We start from the raw sequence: 18,669 nt of genomic DNA on the forward strand, positions 1-18,669 counted from the left end.
TTCTGCTTTCACAGTTAACATACAAACCAAAGCCTCTGAATTATTCATGCTACACTAAACAGGCTTCCAAGATAATTGGGGGATTTGAGTTTATACTTCTAAAACTTAAAAATATCCTTTTCAAATGGTGCTATAAAGTATTTTGGAAGAGTAATTAAAGACTAGAAAATGAAATGCTAGAAGCCAGATGAAAAAGAAGAATCAATGAAACTGCTCTAATTTGAGTCCCCAACCCTTGAGGCTGCAAGTGTTCAGCTTCCTGACAGAGGACAGCTCTTTGACTCTCCATCGCCTGGAAATTCAAGTACTGCCTCCTCAACCAGATTGAAAGCTCTATGACAACTCAGGAAATGGCTCTACCACTTTCCTAGCACAATGCTGGGCATTCAGGGGACAAAAAGCAACAGGCCTGACCCAAAAGAAGAGCCGTCATCACAGAAACCAAGAAACAGACACAGTGAAATCTGTTCCTTTAAATTCTAGGACTTCATCTAGAATCCTGGAGAGTGCTGACTTGGAAGGCTGCCCTCAGGCATCTGTACACCCTGTCATGTTTCGACTGCTTCAAAGGACCTACTACTGTTTTATTCAGAACGTCAATACAGTATGGCTTAACAACAAACATGGACTTTCTTCGTGTTCTTGAAAGAACCATGTGGCGATAACTAGGGAACGCCGTGCTGCCCTTAGGTGTGGCCTGCAACAAGAATATAATGAACACTCATTACACTGAGTTTGGGAGGTGCGCAGCAGTCTTTTTTGAGTTCAAAGTGCTTAATCTCGTTAGCTATCAGTACCATGTCCAATCTGAGGTTCAGACTCATGTCCGCTGTGTAACTGGGTTCAATGTGTGTATTTAACAATAAAGCAAGTATGGGCCCCGTAGAGAAGTTAGATGTCCTTGAAGAATCCATTAACTAACTTGAAGATGGAGGAAAGGGAGCAAAACATAACACATTTCTAATTATAAGCAGGAAAACAAATCAGATCTAAACCTCAACCAATTTTTGGACATAATGGTGTCATAGTACAGCAACTGCCCTAATGTTCTGGGATTCCTACATAATAAGCATTAGCTTCATCTGCTCATTCATTTGATGACATTTGTCTACTGACCACCTACCCTGTCCCAGTTGTCCTAGGTGCTTGTTGGTGCCACTCACTGACGCTGGTAATAAACTAATTCTTATCCTCATGGAGCCCAGTATTCAAATGACTCTGACAAAAGATTACAAACCAACCTATTTCATTTGAAAATGTAATTGACCTACTATTTATTTCCTGGCATCCCAAATTATCAGCATTTAATTATCAGATTATCAGATTTCTTTCATCATTCATTGCAGAAATCTAATTCTACTGCTTCATTCAGTCCTGATCCTTATATTACAGCTGTATCCTGTACCTTATATCACGTTTGGTCCAGCCCCATGCATGACTATGACTTTCCCAAGCCTGTTCAAAGACGGAGGAAAGAAGGAACTTGCAATTACGGGACACCATATTCCATGCCAGCCCTTGTGCTGAGTGAAAACTGAAGCCACTCATCTAATCCTCCCAATAATTTTCAGAAGTATGTGTTATTACATTATTATTTTTTTCCTACAGGCAAAGAGACTGAGGTTCCAAGAGAAGGAAAAGGGAGAAAAAATGAGTCAGGAGCAGAGCTGAGCTTCAAAGCAGGAGTAACCGGCCCCAGAGGCCTATGCTCACCTAGATTCCTGATCAAGCAGCCAGCATGGAAGAAGCTGCGGGTCAAGTGATACAGTCTCAGTCCAGTAACATCCCACAATTTACCAGCTTTGTGGCCTCAGGGCCAGGACCTAATGGCTTGGCGCCTAGGTCTCAATCCCATCCTCTGTACAAAGGGGAGAGACACCTATCTGACAGAATTTCTATGAGGATTCTGACGTGTCTGGCACATGCTAGTTCCTTAAAAAAGTGCAGGTGATAATGATGATGCTATGATGGCCTCACTGAGATTAGAAGAAAGTAAATCATCATTTTCACTCATACCTAAAACTCTTCCCCTAGACAGTTGCGACATGCCCACCACCAACAACAGCCTTGAGACAGAGCCTGTGTCCCAGGAAGACTCTGGGTTGCAAAGATGTAAAGTATCTTTGCTTTATGGGTGGGAATATTTTTTTAAAAGAGATGTTCCTTTTATAAACGCATCCAGTGCTGGTTTCCTCCAAAATGTCTTCAGAGGAAGCTGTCAAAGCTTAAATTTAAGAAACCAGGAGAGGGACTTCCCTGGCGGTCCAGTGGTTAGGACTCCATGCTTCCAGTGCAGGTAGCACAGGTTCAACCCTGGCTGGGGAACAAATATCCCACATGCTGCATGACGTGGCCAAAAACTTTTTTAAAAGAAACCAAGAGAGATGGGGAAGGCAGGATGATCACCACAGTATTCTATGCTTCTCACAAGCTGATACTGGTTTATAGGTATCCCGTGACCCTTAAGAAAAGAAGGTGTTATCCTTCTGCAACCCACTGACCTAAGCATTTGGCTTATTAAGGAAGTGATTTCAGAGGAAATAAAGGACCCAAATCCAATTTAAAAGATACATTAGTTCTACAACAGTTCAGTGTGATTATTATTTATTTAGACATCCCACAGGTGCCATGACTGGTTAATTCTATGTTCTGTGAGGGTTCAGGAAATGACTGGGGTTTAATGTGGTTTCAACAAGCCATAACAATCTCCGATCCAGAATGCCCACTACCATCTGTCTTTTCCCTAGGCATCTTAAACTACTTCTCAGGCATAGCCACACACTCCTGGGAGAAGGGAGTGCTCTGGGCATAAGGCAGAGCCTGAAGAGAACTGGTAACTTGTCCAAAGATAACACAGTTGTGTGAAGGGGATGATGTCAGTAAGTCTGCATCTCCCAACCTCAGCTCTGGGCTCAGCCCACTGAGCACAGAAGATGCTCAGCATCGCCCCATCCACAGCACGCAAGCACTCTAGGGACTAGCACTTCAGGCGGCCATGCAGGGACGATGGGGCTCAACACCACTGACTGACAGACCATGACTGAAGGTCAAGAAAGGAAGGGGTGGGACTTCCCTGGTGGTCCAGTGGTTAAGAATCCTCCCTCCAATGCAGGGGACACAGGTTTGACCCCTGGTGGGGAACTAAGATCTCACATGCCACAGGGCAGCTGAGCCTGCTCAGACAACCAGAGAAGCCTGCACACAGCAATGAAGACCCAGCACAGCCAAAGGAAAAAAGGAAGGGATGAACTAACTCATACCGGGGAACGCTGGTGGAGGGTTACTGGCTGTCCCTACTGCCTACCTAGTAACACTCCCCAGACATTGGAAGTGTCCTTCAGACATTTCTGAAGAAGAGAAGATGAGGCCATCCTCCCCTTTCCTCAGCATACAGCTGTATTTCTTACTCCCAGGGTGAGCATCAGGACTTCTTCTCCCTGCTCTTTAATACTCAGTCTAATATTTAGTCTATCAGAAAATTTGCAATGGATTCCAAATATTGAAGTAGTTACTGGTAGTAGTAGTACTACCGCTTGTAACTGGTAGTTACCAGTCTTGAGTTGAATATGCTTGAACCTGAGAATTAAGGTTTAATTCCATGAACCTGAGAGTCAGACTTCATTTCCATGAAGAACCTGAGAGTTAGAATTAATTCCATGAAAACAAAACCAAAATTCCACTGAATTACCAACAATCACATCTACAATAAGCTTGGATTTTTTTTTAACATATCTTTGATAGACATATTCATACCTATTACTTTAAAACATAATTTTTCTTTTGGCCTCAATACATGATGCCTCAAGGTTTATAGGCCACCTGCTAGATGCAAATTACTAACAAGCTGCTTGCCCCCTCCCTCTGTGTCCTCTCTGACCCAAGCACCTCACCACTCACCCCTAACACCTAAGACCCAGCTCAGAGCACAGGTTACGAAGGTCATGCCCACCTTTGTCCAAACATGAGCGTTGACTTGGTCTCAGCTTCATTGAAGACTGAGGGAGAACAGCAAATGACGATGGTGGTTCTACAGTTCCCACCCAGAGAGTCCTGAAGAATCCGAGTCATCTTGCTGTCCCGGTATGGCACGTGTGTTTTCTATTTAGGAAAAGAAAAAATACTGTCTGCTACAGCCAATTCAAAGAGAAAAGACAGAGGCCAGCAAGTTAGTGATGGGAACTGGGCTTAGAAACATGTGAAATAAAAATCTGTGGCCTGGTCTTTGCATCTTGCCAAAGTTTAGCATGCCCACTGTGGGACCTGGGTCATATGAAATTAGCATCACCATTCACACATTTTAATGGGCTAAATTTCCCTGCAAGCAGGGTGTCCATAGCAAGGATTTCCTCGTCCCTTTCCAAACAAAAACATATGAATCACCAGGGTGTGTGGCAAAGAGAGTACACGGACCCAAGAGGCAACGTCTCATGATATCATTTAATAGATGGGGACACAATCACTTACCGTCCCTTCTGCCAAAGCAGAGATCACGTTTCCAAGAGCAGACAAAGACTTATTGATATTTTTAGCTTCATCGAGAACAGCTCCCTCGGCACCAGTTTTGCTGACCTGCCAGAGAGAAGAGAAAGCAGTGAGCTGCACAGGACAGCAAAGGCGCAGAGGAGAAAACCCCAACTCACAGGAGGGCACACGCGCTGGAGGGAGCTGAGGGGAACCCTCCTGGAGTGCTGGGGAAAATACAAGTAAGTAAGAATCACGGCGATGAAACTTTCCCTGGTGCCTGAGGCAGAGGATTGGTTCTCTTCTGTTGTCATTTTCCTCTCGATTAGGTTTTGGAGGAATGGCTGGGACGCCTCGCATGTAGAGCTGCAGATACTTCCCAGGGGACGGCCGTCTGGGGATGCCAGGCTCCAAAAGAGCCGTCACTACAGAAAGGCTGGGGTCTTGCGAGACTGAACCATCCCCACGCTGGGGATGCGCGAAGAGAAAACGATGTCCTGGCCACAGTGAATGGACATTACAAGCTCCAACTTCAAGCAAAGGTCAAGAGGTGGTGGGGATGGTTATCCAGGCTCTCTGTTCCTCCCTATTCATTCCCATTGTAAGAAAAAAAGGAGTAATCATCCAAAGGGAAAAATACTTGACAAGGCATGAAAAGTCAAAAAATGTATACATAGTGAATCTGTCTTTTTTTCCCATAGTTAGAGGAACCACGCACCATTCCTCCTCGGCTCTGTTATTACTGGCAATTTTGTACATATAGCATTTGCTCCGGGTACAAAGCAGTTCACTGATGCTAGGGGAAGAAAGGGAACTCAACATGATTCATAGCTCTGCTGACTGGACCAAAGACACAGGGGGAGCGAGGCTCTCTGAAGAAAGAAAAGTGGGGAAAAGATTTTAAACTGTGCGAAGATGGATTTCAATTACATATAAAGGAGGAACTCCCAATTACAGAGATGAATGCATGTCCAGGGGGCAGGGGTGGGTTTTTTTCCAAAGAAAAATTCAAATATTTCTCCAGAAATTGTGTGTGGGTCCCCTGCTTACAGATGGAGAAATCACAGAGCTGCCGGCTCACAAATAGTAACAGTCTATTCATGGTATTTAAGGTGCTTTCACATTTGAGCATCTTGGCTGCATGAAATATGCAAGACAAGTACAATCACCTTCCTTTTACAGACAAGGAAAATTTGAGCTCCGGGCATGTCAAATTGCTCAACCAAGAGAAGAACACATTTCGGGGAGATGGGACTAAGCCCCAGAGCTCTGTTCTACTAGATCACTCTGACACATTCATGCGGATACATCTAGGGCAAGGAACACAGATATGAGCAGGGGAAAGAACTTGCAGGTCCACAACTTTAAAACACCTCATAAATATCAAAAGCAATAACCGCCAATGCTGTAGAGGCCTCCACTCTCAGCTGCCTGCATGAAGCACTTTGCTGCTGCATTTAGGCCCTGAGTACTTATCTCTGTTCTCTAAGGGGAAATGGGGCAAGCTCGGGATGAGGCAAGGGATCCCTAAGAGCTTTGTCTGGACCCACACGACAGGTGGGGCAGCAAAGGAGATGCTGGCTGCTAATGGCCAGTCTAGAGGAGAGCAATGCTACTCTCTACTCCTGGGCTGGTGGGCATCTATTTAATTACAGTTTCAAGCTGGGCCAGAACGATTTTCAAGTCCCAGTTAGGACTATCCAGACGATCTTCTGCTCCAGGCCGTACAAATGCGGACAGGAGAACAACCCAAGTAGCCATTACTTACACGGATGACAGTGGCCATAATTTGGTGTTCGGCAACTCAGTGGTGGGAGCAGTAAGTGGGGATCAATGACACAGTTCGGGAGACTGACTGAGCTTCAGGGCTGGCCCTGATGGGGACACAGTCTGCATGACATCAGCGATGAGGTAGGCCACAGGGTATTGTGTGCAGAGACTTGCTCTATGATGTCACCCAAGGCGGGCAGTGCCCCCAGCTCGGGTGTGGCCACAGGAGCTTCCCGTGGTGCTGGGGAGGTGAGGTGGGAGGGCAGGGGGCAGGTGCTGGGAAACCTATTGGATCTGGAGTGTGGCCGAGTGTGCCTGGAAGAGAACTGACAGGGTCCAGATGCCGAAAGAAAATCCTGACAAAATCACAGAACAGTCAGGGCTTGTGGCTAAACACCAGCTCCAGGCCCTGTAGCCTGAAGGGAGTGAGGCTGCCCATGCAGGACTGGGGCAGTTCACACCTGCTGGAGAGAGAAGCCAGGAAGGCAGAGAGAGCCCCATGCTCCAGATCTTTTATCAGCAAACAAACCTGCAGAGGCAAGCCTGCCACATTCCAAAGGCAAAGCCCCTTCCTGGCCTATTCGAATCTGTTACAACACAGAGATTTTTCCTGCCCTCAGAAGTTCACATCCCTCCCGCCTTTGAATAGCTGCCTTCACCAGGCTAAGTTCACACCAAACACTCGCCTCGTGTCATCATCAGAGTCTATGAGGCATAAATCAGGGTTTGCATTCAAAGCACCTCCTGTGACGTGAATAGGGAACTTCAGGACCAGAAAAGAAAGAGCAGGGAAATGAAGGTTAAATTTAATAACATCTTGGCACAACATCAGAAACTTTAAAAGCTCTTTAAAACCAGGGACTAGAAAGACATAAAAATTATACCACTGCACACTGAAGCAAATTGCAGGGGGAAACTGTGGATAATACAAATAAAGAACCAATTACCTTTTCACTCCCAGCCAAATCAACTAGATAAAGCTTCCCACTGAGTTTTTTTTCAGTCTCTACATTTTCTTGCTTAATATTAATCAGGAAGATACTGTGACTTCTAGAGCTGTGTTCATTCATGTCTGAAAAGGAAAAGAGTTTACTGCTCTACAGAGAACACATAAATTTAGTAGTAAGCCTCTCAATCAAAAACACAACAAATCATGCCTAATAGCTCCATTTTTTTTTTCAGTCCATTCAATTTTAAAAAATTATCTGAGACCACTTCTTCTGAAAAACAATGCTCATTCTAGAAATGAAAGATTTAAAATACCTTCAGGTGGCAGAGAAATTAATCTAAAAATTGAAGTCAGTGGCTTCAGACAACAGACTCTCAAGCTCTGCCTGAAGTCCCCGTCCTCCAACATTCCAGTCCAGTCTGACCCTCTCCTTGAAGAGCTCAAGGCTTCCTCCTCTGCCTTACTTTAAGTCCCTTAGCCTTTATCACCATGATTAGTACCTGATGTATTCCATCTTCTTCATGTGTGCAGGCCTTGACTTACCAGTGATATCACAACCTTTCTTAAGGAAGAATTATGACTTTATTAAAGATGGATTAAGACATACATTTCTTTTATAACCCATGCTAGGAACATAGAAAGTCTCAGAGATGAAATATGCTTCATCAGAGCCAAGTAACAAAAATCAAAATCTTCTTGGATCTTGGTCTTTGTTCACCAGGCAGACAAGGACCCCAGTGACTGTCTTATTCAACCCACATTGGTAATCAGTTCTCAAAACCATCTAACCAGATTACTTGGGGGAAAAAAAACCCTAAAAGTTTCCAGAAAAATGTTAGAACTAATGAATTTGGCAAAGTTGCAGGATACAACTTTACAAAAGCAGTATGTAAAAATCAGTTGCATTATATATTATGATAATAAACAATCCAAAAAGGAAATTAACAATTCCATTTAAAACATGAAAAAAGAATAAGATACTTAGGAATAAATTTAACCAAGAAAATGAAAGGCAAATAATGAGAACTATGAAATGTTTCCAAAAGAAATGAAAGAATACACAAGTAAATGGAGAGCTAACCTTGCTCTTGGATTAAGACTTAATATTGTTAAGATGTCCATACTACCAACAGATTTAATACAATCTCTATCAAAATCCCAATGATACTGTTTATAGAAATAGAAAAGTCCATTCTAAAATTCATATGGAATGTCAAGGGACCCTGGATAGCGAAAACAATCCTTAAAAAGAACAAACTTGGAGGTCTCACATTGATTTCAAACTTACTACAAAGCTATGGTAATCAAAACAGTGTGGTATTGTCATAAAGGCAGACAAACAAACCAAAAAAACAGAATAGAAAGCCTAGAAATAAAACCTCACATAATATGGTCAAGTAATTTTTGACAAGCATGTCAAGACCATTCAACACAGAAAGGACAGTCTTTTCACCAAATTGAAAACTGGATATCCACATGCAAGAATGAAGTTGGACTCTTTCCTTAGGTCCTATATAAAAGTTAACTCAAAAAGGATAAAAAATATGAATGCAAAAGTTAAAACTATAAAACCTTAGAAGAAAGCATAGGGGAAAAGGTTCATGACACTGGATTTGGCAATGATTTGGATATGACACCAAAACACAAATCACAACAGCAACAAAAAATAATGTAACTTCATCAAATCTAGAACACTGTGTATGAAAGGACACTGTCAAAAGAGTGAAAAGGCAACCCACAGAATGACAGAAAATATCTGAATCATACTTGATAAGGGACTGAGATCCAGAATATATACAGAATTCCTACAAATAACAACAACAAAAGCCAAACAACCTAATTTTTACAAACAGGGGAAAGGACTTGAAGAGCGTTTCTCCAAAGAAGACGCATAATGGCCAAGAAGCATATGAAAAGACGCTCAGCATCACTAATCATCCAGAGAATGCAAACCAAAAATCTCAGTAGACACCATTTTACATCATTACACAATAGATGACTATTAAAAAGAAAACAGAATAAGAAGTGTCAGCAAGGATGTGAGAAACTGAAATTCTTGCACACTGTTGGTGGGAATGCAAAATGGTACACTTGCAATGGAAAACAATATATAGCTGTTCCTTAAAAAATTAAAAGTAGAATTATCATGTGAACCAGAAATTCTACTTCTGGGTGTATATATCCCCCAAAAAAACCTAAAAGCTGGAACTTGAACAGATGTTTAAACACCCATGTTCACAGCAACACTATTCACAACAGCCAAAAGGTAGAAGCAATACAATGTCTGTCTATGGATCAATGGATAAACAAAATGTGGTGTATACATACAATAGAACATTACTCTGCCTGATAAAAAGGAAGGGAACTCTGATACATGCCAACATGAATGAATCTTGAGGACACTGTGCTAAGTGAAACAAGCACATCACAAAAGGACTTGTATCACTCCACTTATATGAAGTACCTAGAGTTGTCAAATTCATTGAGACAGGAAGAAGGACAATGGTTAACAGGAATTGGGAGGAGGGAGTATGGTACAGGCCATTATTATTCAATGGGTATGGAGTTTCACTTTGGGATAATTAAAAATTCTGGAAACAGGAAATGGTGATGGTTGCAAATATTGTGAATGTACTTAATGCCACTAAACTGGACACTTAAAAGAGGTTAAAATGGTAAATTGTATGTTATGCATAATATAACAAAATTTAAAAAGAAAACATCTTACCAGAATAAGAAAAAATAGTATAATGTTCTGTACCAACAGTTCTGAAGCAGAGGGCCATGAGAGACTATCAGGTATATAACAAATAATTCATAACTAACTTAAGAAACAGAGTGGAAACTTCTTTACAAGAGATGTTGTTAGTGTAAGTGTATCATTCTTTCTGTAAGTGTCTAAGCAGAAGAGAAAGAAATAGAGTTTAACCCATACTGTATACAAGTCTAGGCTCACATATGGAACTTGCCACAAATATGAATATCATCTGATACATGCATTGCAGTAGAGAAACAGTTGAGAATTACAGTTCTGGATCAAAAAATCATAGAACCAATCAACAAGCAAGCAGTGCTTGAATCTCTTCTACACCGTGCAGGGGACTCACTACCTCTCCAGGTAGCAGGCTTTATGTGAAGCAGCTATAAGGACAAGGGTTTTTCTTGTAGTAGGTGAAAATCTGCCTCTCCGTAGTGTCAACTGTCCTGGATGGTCTACTCATTCAGATCAAAGCAAGCTGACCCTCTAAAGCTCAGCACCTTGCAGACATCAAGACTGTGTTAAGACATATCTACATGCCCTGCCCAGATAAGTTTCTCTCTTCAAAGCTAGAAATTCTTCCTTCCAGGAGACCTTCACAAGAAGTCACTCTCACTTGTCGCTGCCCCTCTGAATAAGACAGACATCGTCTCACCGAACCTCTGCAGCTCTAACACCACATGACCTGTTTCCCTGAGGAAGGCACCACAAGGTCAACCAGCTGACCCGACTGTGTCTGTTATGGACAAGACAGCAGAGAGTTTACAATAAAGCACCCGGCCCCCCTTTCTGAGTTCCTGCCTCTTTCTTTTCCTTGTTTACAGAGGATGTAAATCTAACATAGTTTCTTTTGATGTGTACGACTAGCATATAGAATCTGTCAGTTTGAATTTTTTAAACAATAATAGAGTTAAAATAAATGAACTTAGGAGCTTACTTTCTTCCGCCTTTAGTTGGCTGGTTGGTTGCCTACCCCAGTGTCCAGGCTCAGGCTGGTACCCAGGCCCACTGTCACCCAACATCTCCAACAGGCCCTGGACGGCAGGAGGTGCTGTTTCTGTACCAGGACCTGCCCAGACCCACTGGTACTGCACACGCCCCTGCGTCTGAGATGGGCCCCTGCCCGTCACTGCTTTATAAATGCCTTCTTGGGCATTATTCCATTTGGATCTCGTTACCCGCAGCCGACCTTGCTGGTAGGCAGATGTGTGCGTCCTAGGTTAGAGGGGAGGAAACACCACACCGGGCTTACTTGTTACAGCCACGTGGCGGTTTGCTTTGCCTTCGTCTATCACGTCCATGACTTCCTCCGGGCTTGACACAAACCGCTCGGTGCACCCCTGCAAGACAGCCAGAGCAAGCTTGTCACTAAAAAACTGAAAACAACAAGACTTTAAAACAGCTAAACATTTTCCCGCTTCTGGAACTGCAGAGGCAGAGAAAGGACACAGTGTCAACCCAGAAACTCTTACTCCTTGCCAAGGGCTTGAATTCTACATTCAAAAGAAGTCTGAGAAACACTGGGAAACCCAGAAGTAAACCATAAAAGAAATGCCAGATTTTAAGCACATAGTCACACTTAATAGCAGGGGAGACAGAAAATAAAGAAGAAAACCAATGATGGAGAAAGAAACGGATGAAATCTTGTTTTGCCATTCAATCTCGCCACCAACTTTAATTAGATACTGAAACTGTAGACATAATGCTACGATAGGCTTCTTCCAAGTGCCAAGTATGAACAACTGTACTCAATCCCAAAGCCTCTTTAAATGTGAATAATGTCTGTTCAGTTCTCTAGTTCTTACCTCCTGTGATCTGACAGCTGGGATACACTTACACAGATACAACTGAAGAAATTAAATGCCAATTTTTTAACCAGATGAATATTAAATATAAGAAATGATTAAATATGGATATGTACTTTTTAGGTAATGTTCTGGGCATCTTAGGTAATAATTATGACAGTGATTGGAGGGAAATCAATTGCATCATCAGTCAAGATTTCCTCATACCTTTACGTACGGGACTCTATTTTTATCTTCATGAACAGCCAAGTTTGTCTTGGATACTACAGAGACGATAATTGATGACATGCAAAGAAGAAAAGAAAAGTTAAAGACCCTGTATTGGAGGAAAAATAGAAACTGTTACAGAAGATAGGCAGATCTAATCTGCAATAACTCAAGTTAAAGCTTTGACTGAGAATAAGCAGACAGCCTGAAGGCAACAGAACGTCTCTATAAATTCCTGAAGCAGAAGGGATGTAAAACATTTCAACCTCCCTGGACTTTAGTTACAGAACAAAGGACAAGAATTCAGATTACTCACCGTCAAGTAAGTCCCTGATTTTGTCCAGGTAGATCTCAAAATAGGAAACCTGATTAAAAACAAATAGATTTTGAAACAAAAATCCCACGCTGTATTTCAATAACATCATTATTAGAACTTTCAAAAGCTTTTTTTGTCATGCTATGAAGAGTAAGAAGAAGGCTACAAAATGAAGATTCAGAGTCTAGAGGGGAGAGCTCCGGCCAACCCCCCCACCTCTCAGCGGCCTCCTGCTTCCTACTTGCCAGCTTGCTCTAAGAGTCCCTGCTCAGCGGCCCAGGCCCCACCCCACCCCCACATCAGAGGTCCCTATGCTCCCAACCAGATGCTATTCACATCCTGCGCTAGTCTTACGGAAGACTCTACCTTTCACCTTAGATGAGCACCAAGTAAGCTTCTAGGCACGACAACAGCTAGAGCAGAACATGTCCTTTGCAAGTAACTGTCAAAAAGCCAGCAGGCCTCACCTTGGGCATGAGACTGACAGCCTCATCAGCCCAGCGAGGGGGCATGCTCCAAACATCCAGATGAAGAAGGTAGAGAGGCGGGGATAAGGGCAGTTGCTTAGAACTACGGAACCAGTAATAGGAAGAGAGCTGGTGACAGTGGCCAGCTTTGGGGAGTCCAGGAAGGACTTGAACAAAATGTAACTTAATAAAAGACAATTAATCAGTGAGAGGGAAAGGAAGCCTTCCAATGAATTATTCTCAAACCTCAGTCCCAGCACTGCCTGTGCCAGCATCTCACTCAGCGTTTGTTTAAATTGCCCTGAACCTACTGCAATCCTCCTCAATCAGAATCTCCAAGAATAGGATTTTGGAATCCCCTTCTAAACTCCCCAGGTGACCCTTACCCAAGGCTGACATCTGGGAACAATTCTAACTAGATATGTGATCTTGGAGATTTAATTCACCAGTAATCAAGAACCTAGACTTCAACGCTCCCATCTGTCATATGAAGCCATTGATATAAAAAATTCCCTCTAGGATTCTGTACTGATCCTACACTTGCCTTCTGCCAACCAGATCAACTTTTCCTTCCCTCAAGTTCATGGTTCCCCCCCAATTCCTCCTCCCCAGAAATCTAAACAGAGGATTGAATCAAAAAGATGTTTTCTAAAAAGCGGAAAAAATCGTTGTAAAGTTGGGATGCAATTCTACAGGTTAAACCTCACCCCTGCACCAACCAGTCTTGGCTCTGGACCAGGCGAAGTGAAGACTCCCTAGCCCAGCACTAGTCCCAACCCAGCTCAGTCCTGGTTCATTATCTTTTGTCCGTCTCAGCCTAGAACCTCCTGACTCGTTTCTCTGAGATCTGGCGTCCTGGCTTCAAACCCTGGAATCTACAGCTGAGCATCCTCTCCCTAACAACCTCTGCCTGCTTGAATGCCAGTCAAATGGCCCTGTTACTGGCTCTGTCGCAGACACACCTACCTCACCCACTGCTCCAGAAACCTCTCCCTGAGGCCACAATTCTAGGGTCTGCTTGGTCTCTAAACCTTAGACATCTCTAACCCAGTCCTTCTGCAGCCCACTCAACCCTGGCTCCAACCCACTCTGTATTTCAGAATTGTCTGGTTTTCATTAAGACTTTTCTGTTAACTCTGAGAGCTTACGCATGTGTCCTTATTTCCACAGGTAACAGAGAAAATTAATGACACCTGAAGACCACTTGTGACGTAGATATTAGCAAATCTGGCACTTAGAAACTTGTCCATATTTAATATAAGTATACAGAGAATTCTGATTTATTAATTTCTTTTTACCATAGCAGATAGTGGTTTCTTGGGAGGGGGGTGAATTTTGTTATTTCTGTCACTTCAAATACTTTGTAAGACCAGATGGAAGAAAAATAAATAAGCATTTAAAAGCATGTTCAGAAATAATGTTTAAAACCTCTGTAAGGCTCACTTTAAGGAGCAGATTTTCAATATTGTCTTAATCACACCTCTTTTTCTTGATTAAGCCTGTCACTACTCAGTTCAAAATATGGAGTAATCAATAGCAAACTTGCCTACTTAACAATTATCATCTGTGAAATAAGAGAACATGACTACAGACGCAGGACAGGACCCTAGACTATAAAATTCTGTCCTGGACATGAGCGTCATTCCCCCTTTCCTCCCTCCCTTCATGCTGGGGCTATTTTTATCTTAATAAGATTCTAATGTGAGACCCTATTTTGAGGGCAATAATTGGTTTAACATCTTACTCCAGGATTATCCCATAAGAACCCTGCAGTGGTTCAAGGTATTTAAATGCAAACAGCCTTAAAGATGCATTAAGCTCCTAAATCTTGATCCCATCAAAGCAACAAGCTTCTGCATCCTCAGATATAAAGAACTCTGGCAAGGAGGAGAAGCTGGTCAGCCAACAAAGGGAGCTATAAGGAAAAAGATCTGCCAGATGTACTTTATAAATGGGCAAATAGTTGTTGCCTTGTTTTTATATAATCTGGGGAAGGTACCACAGAAATGGGCTTCCCAGGTGTCTCTAGTGGTAAAGAACCTGCCTGTCAATGCAAGAGATATAAGAGACACAGGTTTGATTCCTAGGTGGGAAAGATCCCCTGGAGGAAGGCAGGGCAACCCACTCCAGTATCCTCACCTGGAGAATCCCATGGACAGAGGACCCTGGTGGGCTACAGTTCATAGGGTTTCAAAGAGTTGGACACGATGGAAGCGACTTAGCATACACACACCACAAAAATAAGTGAAGGCAGAAATTTAATATAATGGAACAGGTACTACATGTGGGGTTGGTCAGATCAGGACTGTGCTGAGGACTTGATGTCACCTGGGCCATTGCACTCTATATCTTTGAACTTCAGTTTCCTTATTTCTAAAATGATGGGCCTGGGAGATGGTGGGATGGCATCACCAACTCAATGGACATGAGTTTGAGTAAACTCCAGGAGTTGGTGATGGACAGGGAGGCCTGGCGTGCTGCAGTCCATGGGGTTGCAGTCAGACACAACTGAGCAACTGAACTGAACTGAACTGAACTGAGGCAGTTGGGTCCCAGTTTTCAAGGATCATCAGCCTCTTGGTTGATCTGCTCAAGTCCAAGTCATCTTAGAAATGCCCCCATCTCCTCCCCATCCCCTTGTCAACCCTGTCCCTGTGATAGTCACTGTGGCAAGGACCCCACCAGCCACGTGCATCCTGGACACAGCTCATCAGACCAAGTCTGGGCCAATGGGCTCCTTCCCAGGGGAGTGAGGGACTGGAAATAAGGGGATGTGGAGCAGAAGCTGTGATGTCACCCTCTTTTCCACACACACACAAGAGGAAGATGGTCTGGAACAAGGGAAAGAAATAAAGCAAGAGGGCAGGGACAGGGACCCTAACAGGGATGGAGTTTCTTTTGGAGGTAATGAAAATGTTCTGGAATTAACCAGTGATCCTGAAAGCATTATACAGAGCTAATTTGATGTTTCCAATTGAAGTTTGTACTTTATTACTGGTAAGTTTTTCACAAAAGATTTTTGAATAATAGGACTACCAAAAGTAGAAAGGAAAGTAGGTGTCAGAATCTGTTTTTGCTGGTAAAAGACTACAGTAAGTCTTGTAGAATGTACTTTTCAAAATTCATGTTTAATTTTGCATTTTGCCTTCTTAGTGCCTAGTTTTCTTGCTACCTTCTAGGATAAGCATGTACAAAACTTTGATTTAACTAATCATCTGTAGTCTCACCTTTCAGAGGTGATGTTACTAATATTCTTTATGGAAATCATATATTCCCCTTTCATTTAAAATGTGCTGTAAGACTTTCCATGTAACTGTCTATACACTTACTTAATAAATCTGCTTAGTATTCATTGGTGTAATAAATAATGATCGTGGTTGTACAATTTAGAAAATATACTAAGAACCATTAAATTGTACACTGTAAAAAGGTTAAATTTATGGTATGTGCACCGTATCACAATTTTCTTAAGGAAAAGCAGAGCCTGGATTTCTTACTTCTCCACAACTCCCCACCCCCACACCCGCTGTCAGATGCTTTATCTACAACGACTTCCTCTATTTGCTTAAATAAGTGACTTTTAGTCACTTGCAAACAAAGGAGTTCCAATGAATATACCCCTCATACCAAATGTTAAGAATTAACAGCTATAGTTAAGAGTAGAAATCTCCCTTTTTCAGTTCAAATTTAAGCCAGAACATAGGTATGAAAAACAAAAACAAGACGGAAAAGAATTCCCTTTCTTAGCACTTCTCAGAACGTGCTCCTCCAAATGCTAATCTGTCGCCCTCCAAGGAGGGAAAAGTAGGTCCACAGTCAAAGAAGCTGGGAAATGTAGTATACCACATGTCCACTTTGTACAAGTGCATTACAGAATGGCATACTTGAGCATGGGGTAAACTTAAATTGCTCAACAAGAGCATTTTCCCAGCTAAACTGGCCACATAAGCCTTTTCCACGGCAGCCCACTGAGTAATGATACGAGGGATTGGGTTCTCCAGACACACGTTGGGAAATGCTGTCCATGCCCAATTACGGACACATCCAGTCATATCTATAGAAATCCACAGGGTAAAGGGGAGAACTCAGGCCACAATCACAATGATTCCATCCTAAAATGGGCTTTTCCTTTATCTCAATACTCCCTCGGTATTGGCCTAAGCCATTAAATAATAAATACGGCTCTGCTGACCACAGGAATGTCACTTAAAATCAATAAAATCATCTTCTATGTGCATGTAAAAAGAGGAGAGCAAAGAAACACAATTTGGGGCTCAGTTTCTTTTCTCGGGACTCAATCAATTGCACTTACCTTGATGTGGAACTCCAGGTTCTCATCCATGGAATAGATATGGTCAAAGATATCATGCGCAATCCTTGGAATGATGCCCATGAGCTGAGGGTCGTGTAGCTTCCCCTAGTGAATGAAAAACACAACATAGATATCTAAAGGGTGCTGGGTACCTGAGCACCGTGTGAGAGAGAGGAAGGACCATACCCAGGCTTCTTAAACAGGAACAGGGAGACACTTAAACAAGAACACAGACACTGCCTGCTCCCCTGGAGAGCCACCCCACAAGCCAACAGACCAACAGTTAACAGGGTAACTCAAGCCCGCGTGGGATAGCACATTTTGTCAGGCTCTGAACACCCACAATATCCCTTCCTGCTGCCACTGGGGGCAGCAGATCAGTGTATATGCAGGTAAGTGTGTGGGTAGAAGAGAGAGAGACAGCCGGAGAAGGAAGGAGGTTATATGTGTGACTGAAACACACTAAATGTGGGCGTTGGTTTGGAATGTTAACACAGAGACCAGAACCTACAAATCCAAGTTAATCTGCCTTAATGAAATCACATCAAGACCTGATAGACATAGTTTCATTCACATCATCACTGCTTAAACATTTCTAAGAACCTGATTCTGCAAATACCTGCAGTAGCACTTTAAAAAACCAATCAAGAAAATCCATTTTATCAATTTCTTTTAAAATCTATACTTCCCAGCTTTTATTGCTTCAAATATTTTGGCTGTTTCTAATATGTAAATCTGCTTATAAACTTTTTTCCCCCTCTTTCCCACTTGTCTTCATTTTACCTAATATATGGATGGATAGATGAATGTTTCTATTATCTCAATTATCACTAAATCCATTTTCAAAATCCAGAATTTGCTGCTTCAAAGACTTTCCAAAAGATACAGCATAGTACCTGAAACTAATTCCTCAAGAGGAGTTCTATAAGTGTTTAAAGCAGCAGACTTACAAAGGACCTCAGCATACAACTTCCAAAGAGCCTTCTCTACACACACACCCAAAGGAACACTTAAGTTCCACATTGAATAACCTATCAGCTCACAAACACAGAGTTTGCATGTCAAAGCAACTGTCAGTAACTGCATACCCAGCCCACTCTGCCTTTCAGAAGTTCTAAACTCTAGGAAGACATGGAGCTGGCAGAACAGCCAATTTGCTCTCTGGTTTTCCAGGAATGCCCAACAGCCTTTATGAATTTGACTCACATACCTTTGTTCCAAATATGCCCAATACCTCAAAGATCTGCTTTGTTTTCCTCAGCCAAGTCCTCTTTTTCTTTCAGGTGACTTTCAAGCCAATATTTGAGTTACGAAAAGCAAGAAGTCACACAAACCCCGGCACTAACTACAGGCCACAAAACACTTTCCATTATGAGCTGTCCTTCAGGCACCTGATTCCTGACCGTCCATTCTGTCCAAAGCAAGGGAAAAGCTGAATTCAGACACTTCTGGCCTCTGGCAAAGCTCTCTTACCAGAAAAACAGGTACTCTCCTGGAATGCCTCATCTGCCAAGAATCCTAAATCATTTGATGTATTTCTCTTGGTTGTTTTTTTTTTTAGTTTAACTGTATACTCCCTAAAGGCAGTATGGCCAGTAAGTATTTCTTTCCAGGGCTTATGAGA

General features: G+C 42.5%; 1 protein-coding gene across 1 annotated transcript in view; it reads right to left on the reverse strand.

Moving 5' to 3' along the window:
• KIF5C (kinesin family member 5C) overlaps positions 1 to 18,669 on the reverse strand; it is a 154,532-nt gene that overhangs the window by 71,333 nt on the left and 64,530 nt on the right. The window contains exons 4-10 of the mRNA XM_043894727.1: positions 17,046 to 17,150; positions 12,267 to 12,315; positions 11,951 to 12,006; positions 11,191 to 11,278; positions 7,179 to 7,303; positions 4,465 to 4,569; positions 3,950 to 4,098 (exon numbers count right to left, since the gene is read on the reverse strand). Of these exons, the coding sequence (XP_043750662.1) occupies positions 3,950 to 4,098; positions 4,465 to 4,569; positions 7,179 to 7,303; positions 11,191 to 11,278; positions 11,951 to 12,006; positions 12,267 to 12,315; positions 17,046 to 17,150 (677 nt within the window). The remainder of the gene's footprint in view (positions 1 to 3,949; positions 4,099 to 4,464; positions 4,570 to 7,178; positions 7,304 to 11,190; positions 11,279 to 11,950; positions 12,007 to 12,266; positions 12,316 to 17,045; positions 17,151 to 18,669) is intronic.

The sequence above is a fragment of the Cervus elaphus genome, chromosome 33, assembly GCF_910594005.1.
Source record: "Cervus elaphus chromosome 33, mCerEla1.1, whole genome shotgun sequence".
NCBI lineage: Eukaryota > Metazoa > Chordata > Mammalia > Artiodactyla > Cervidae > Cervus > Cervus elaphus.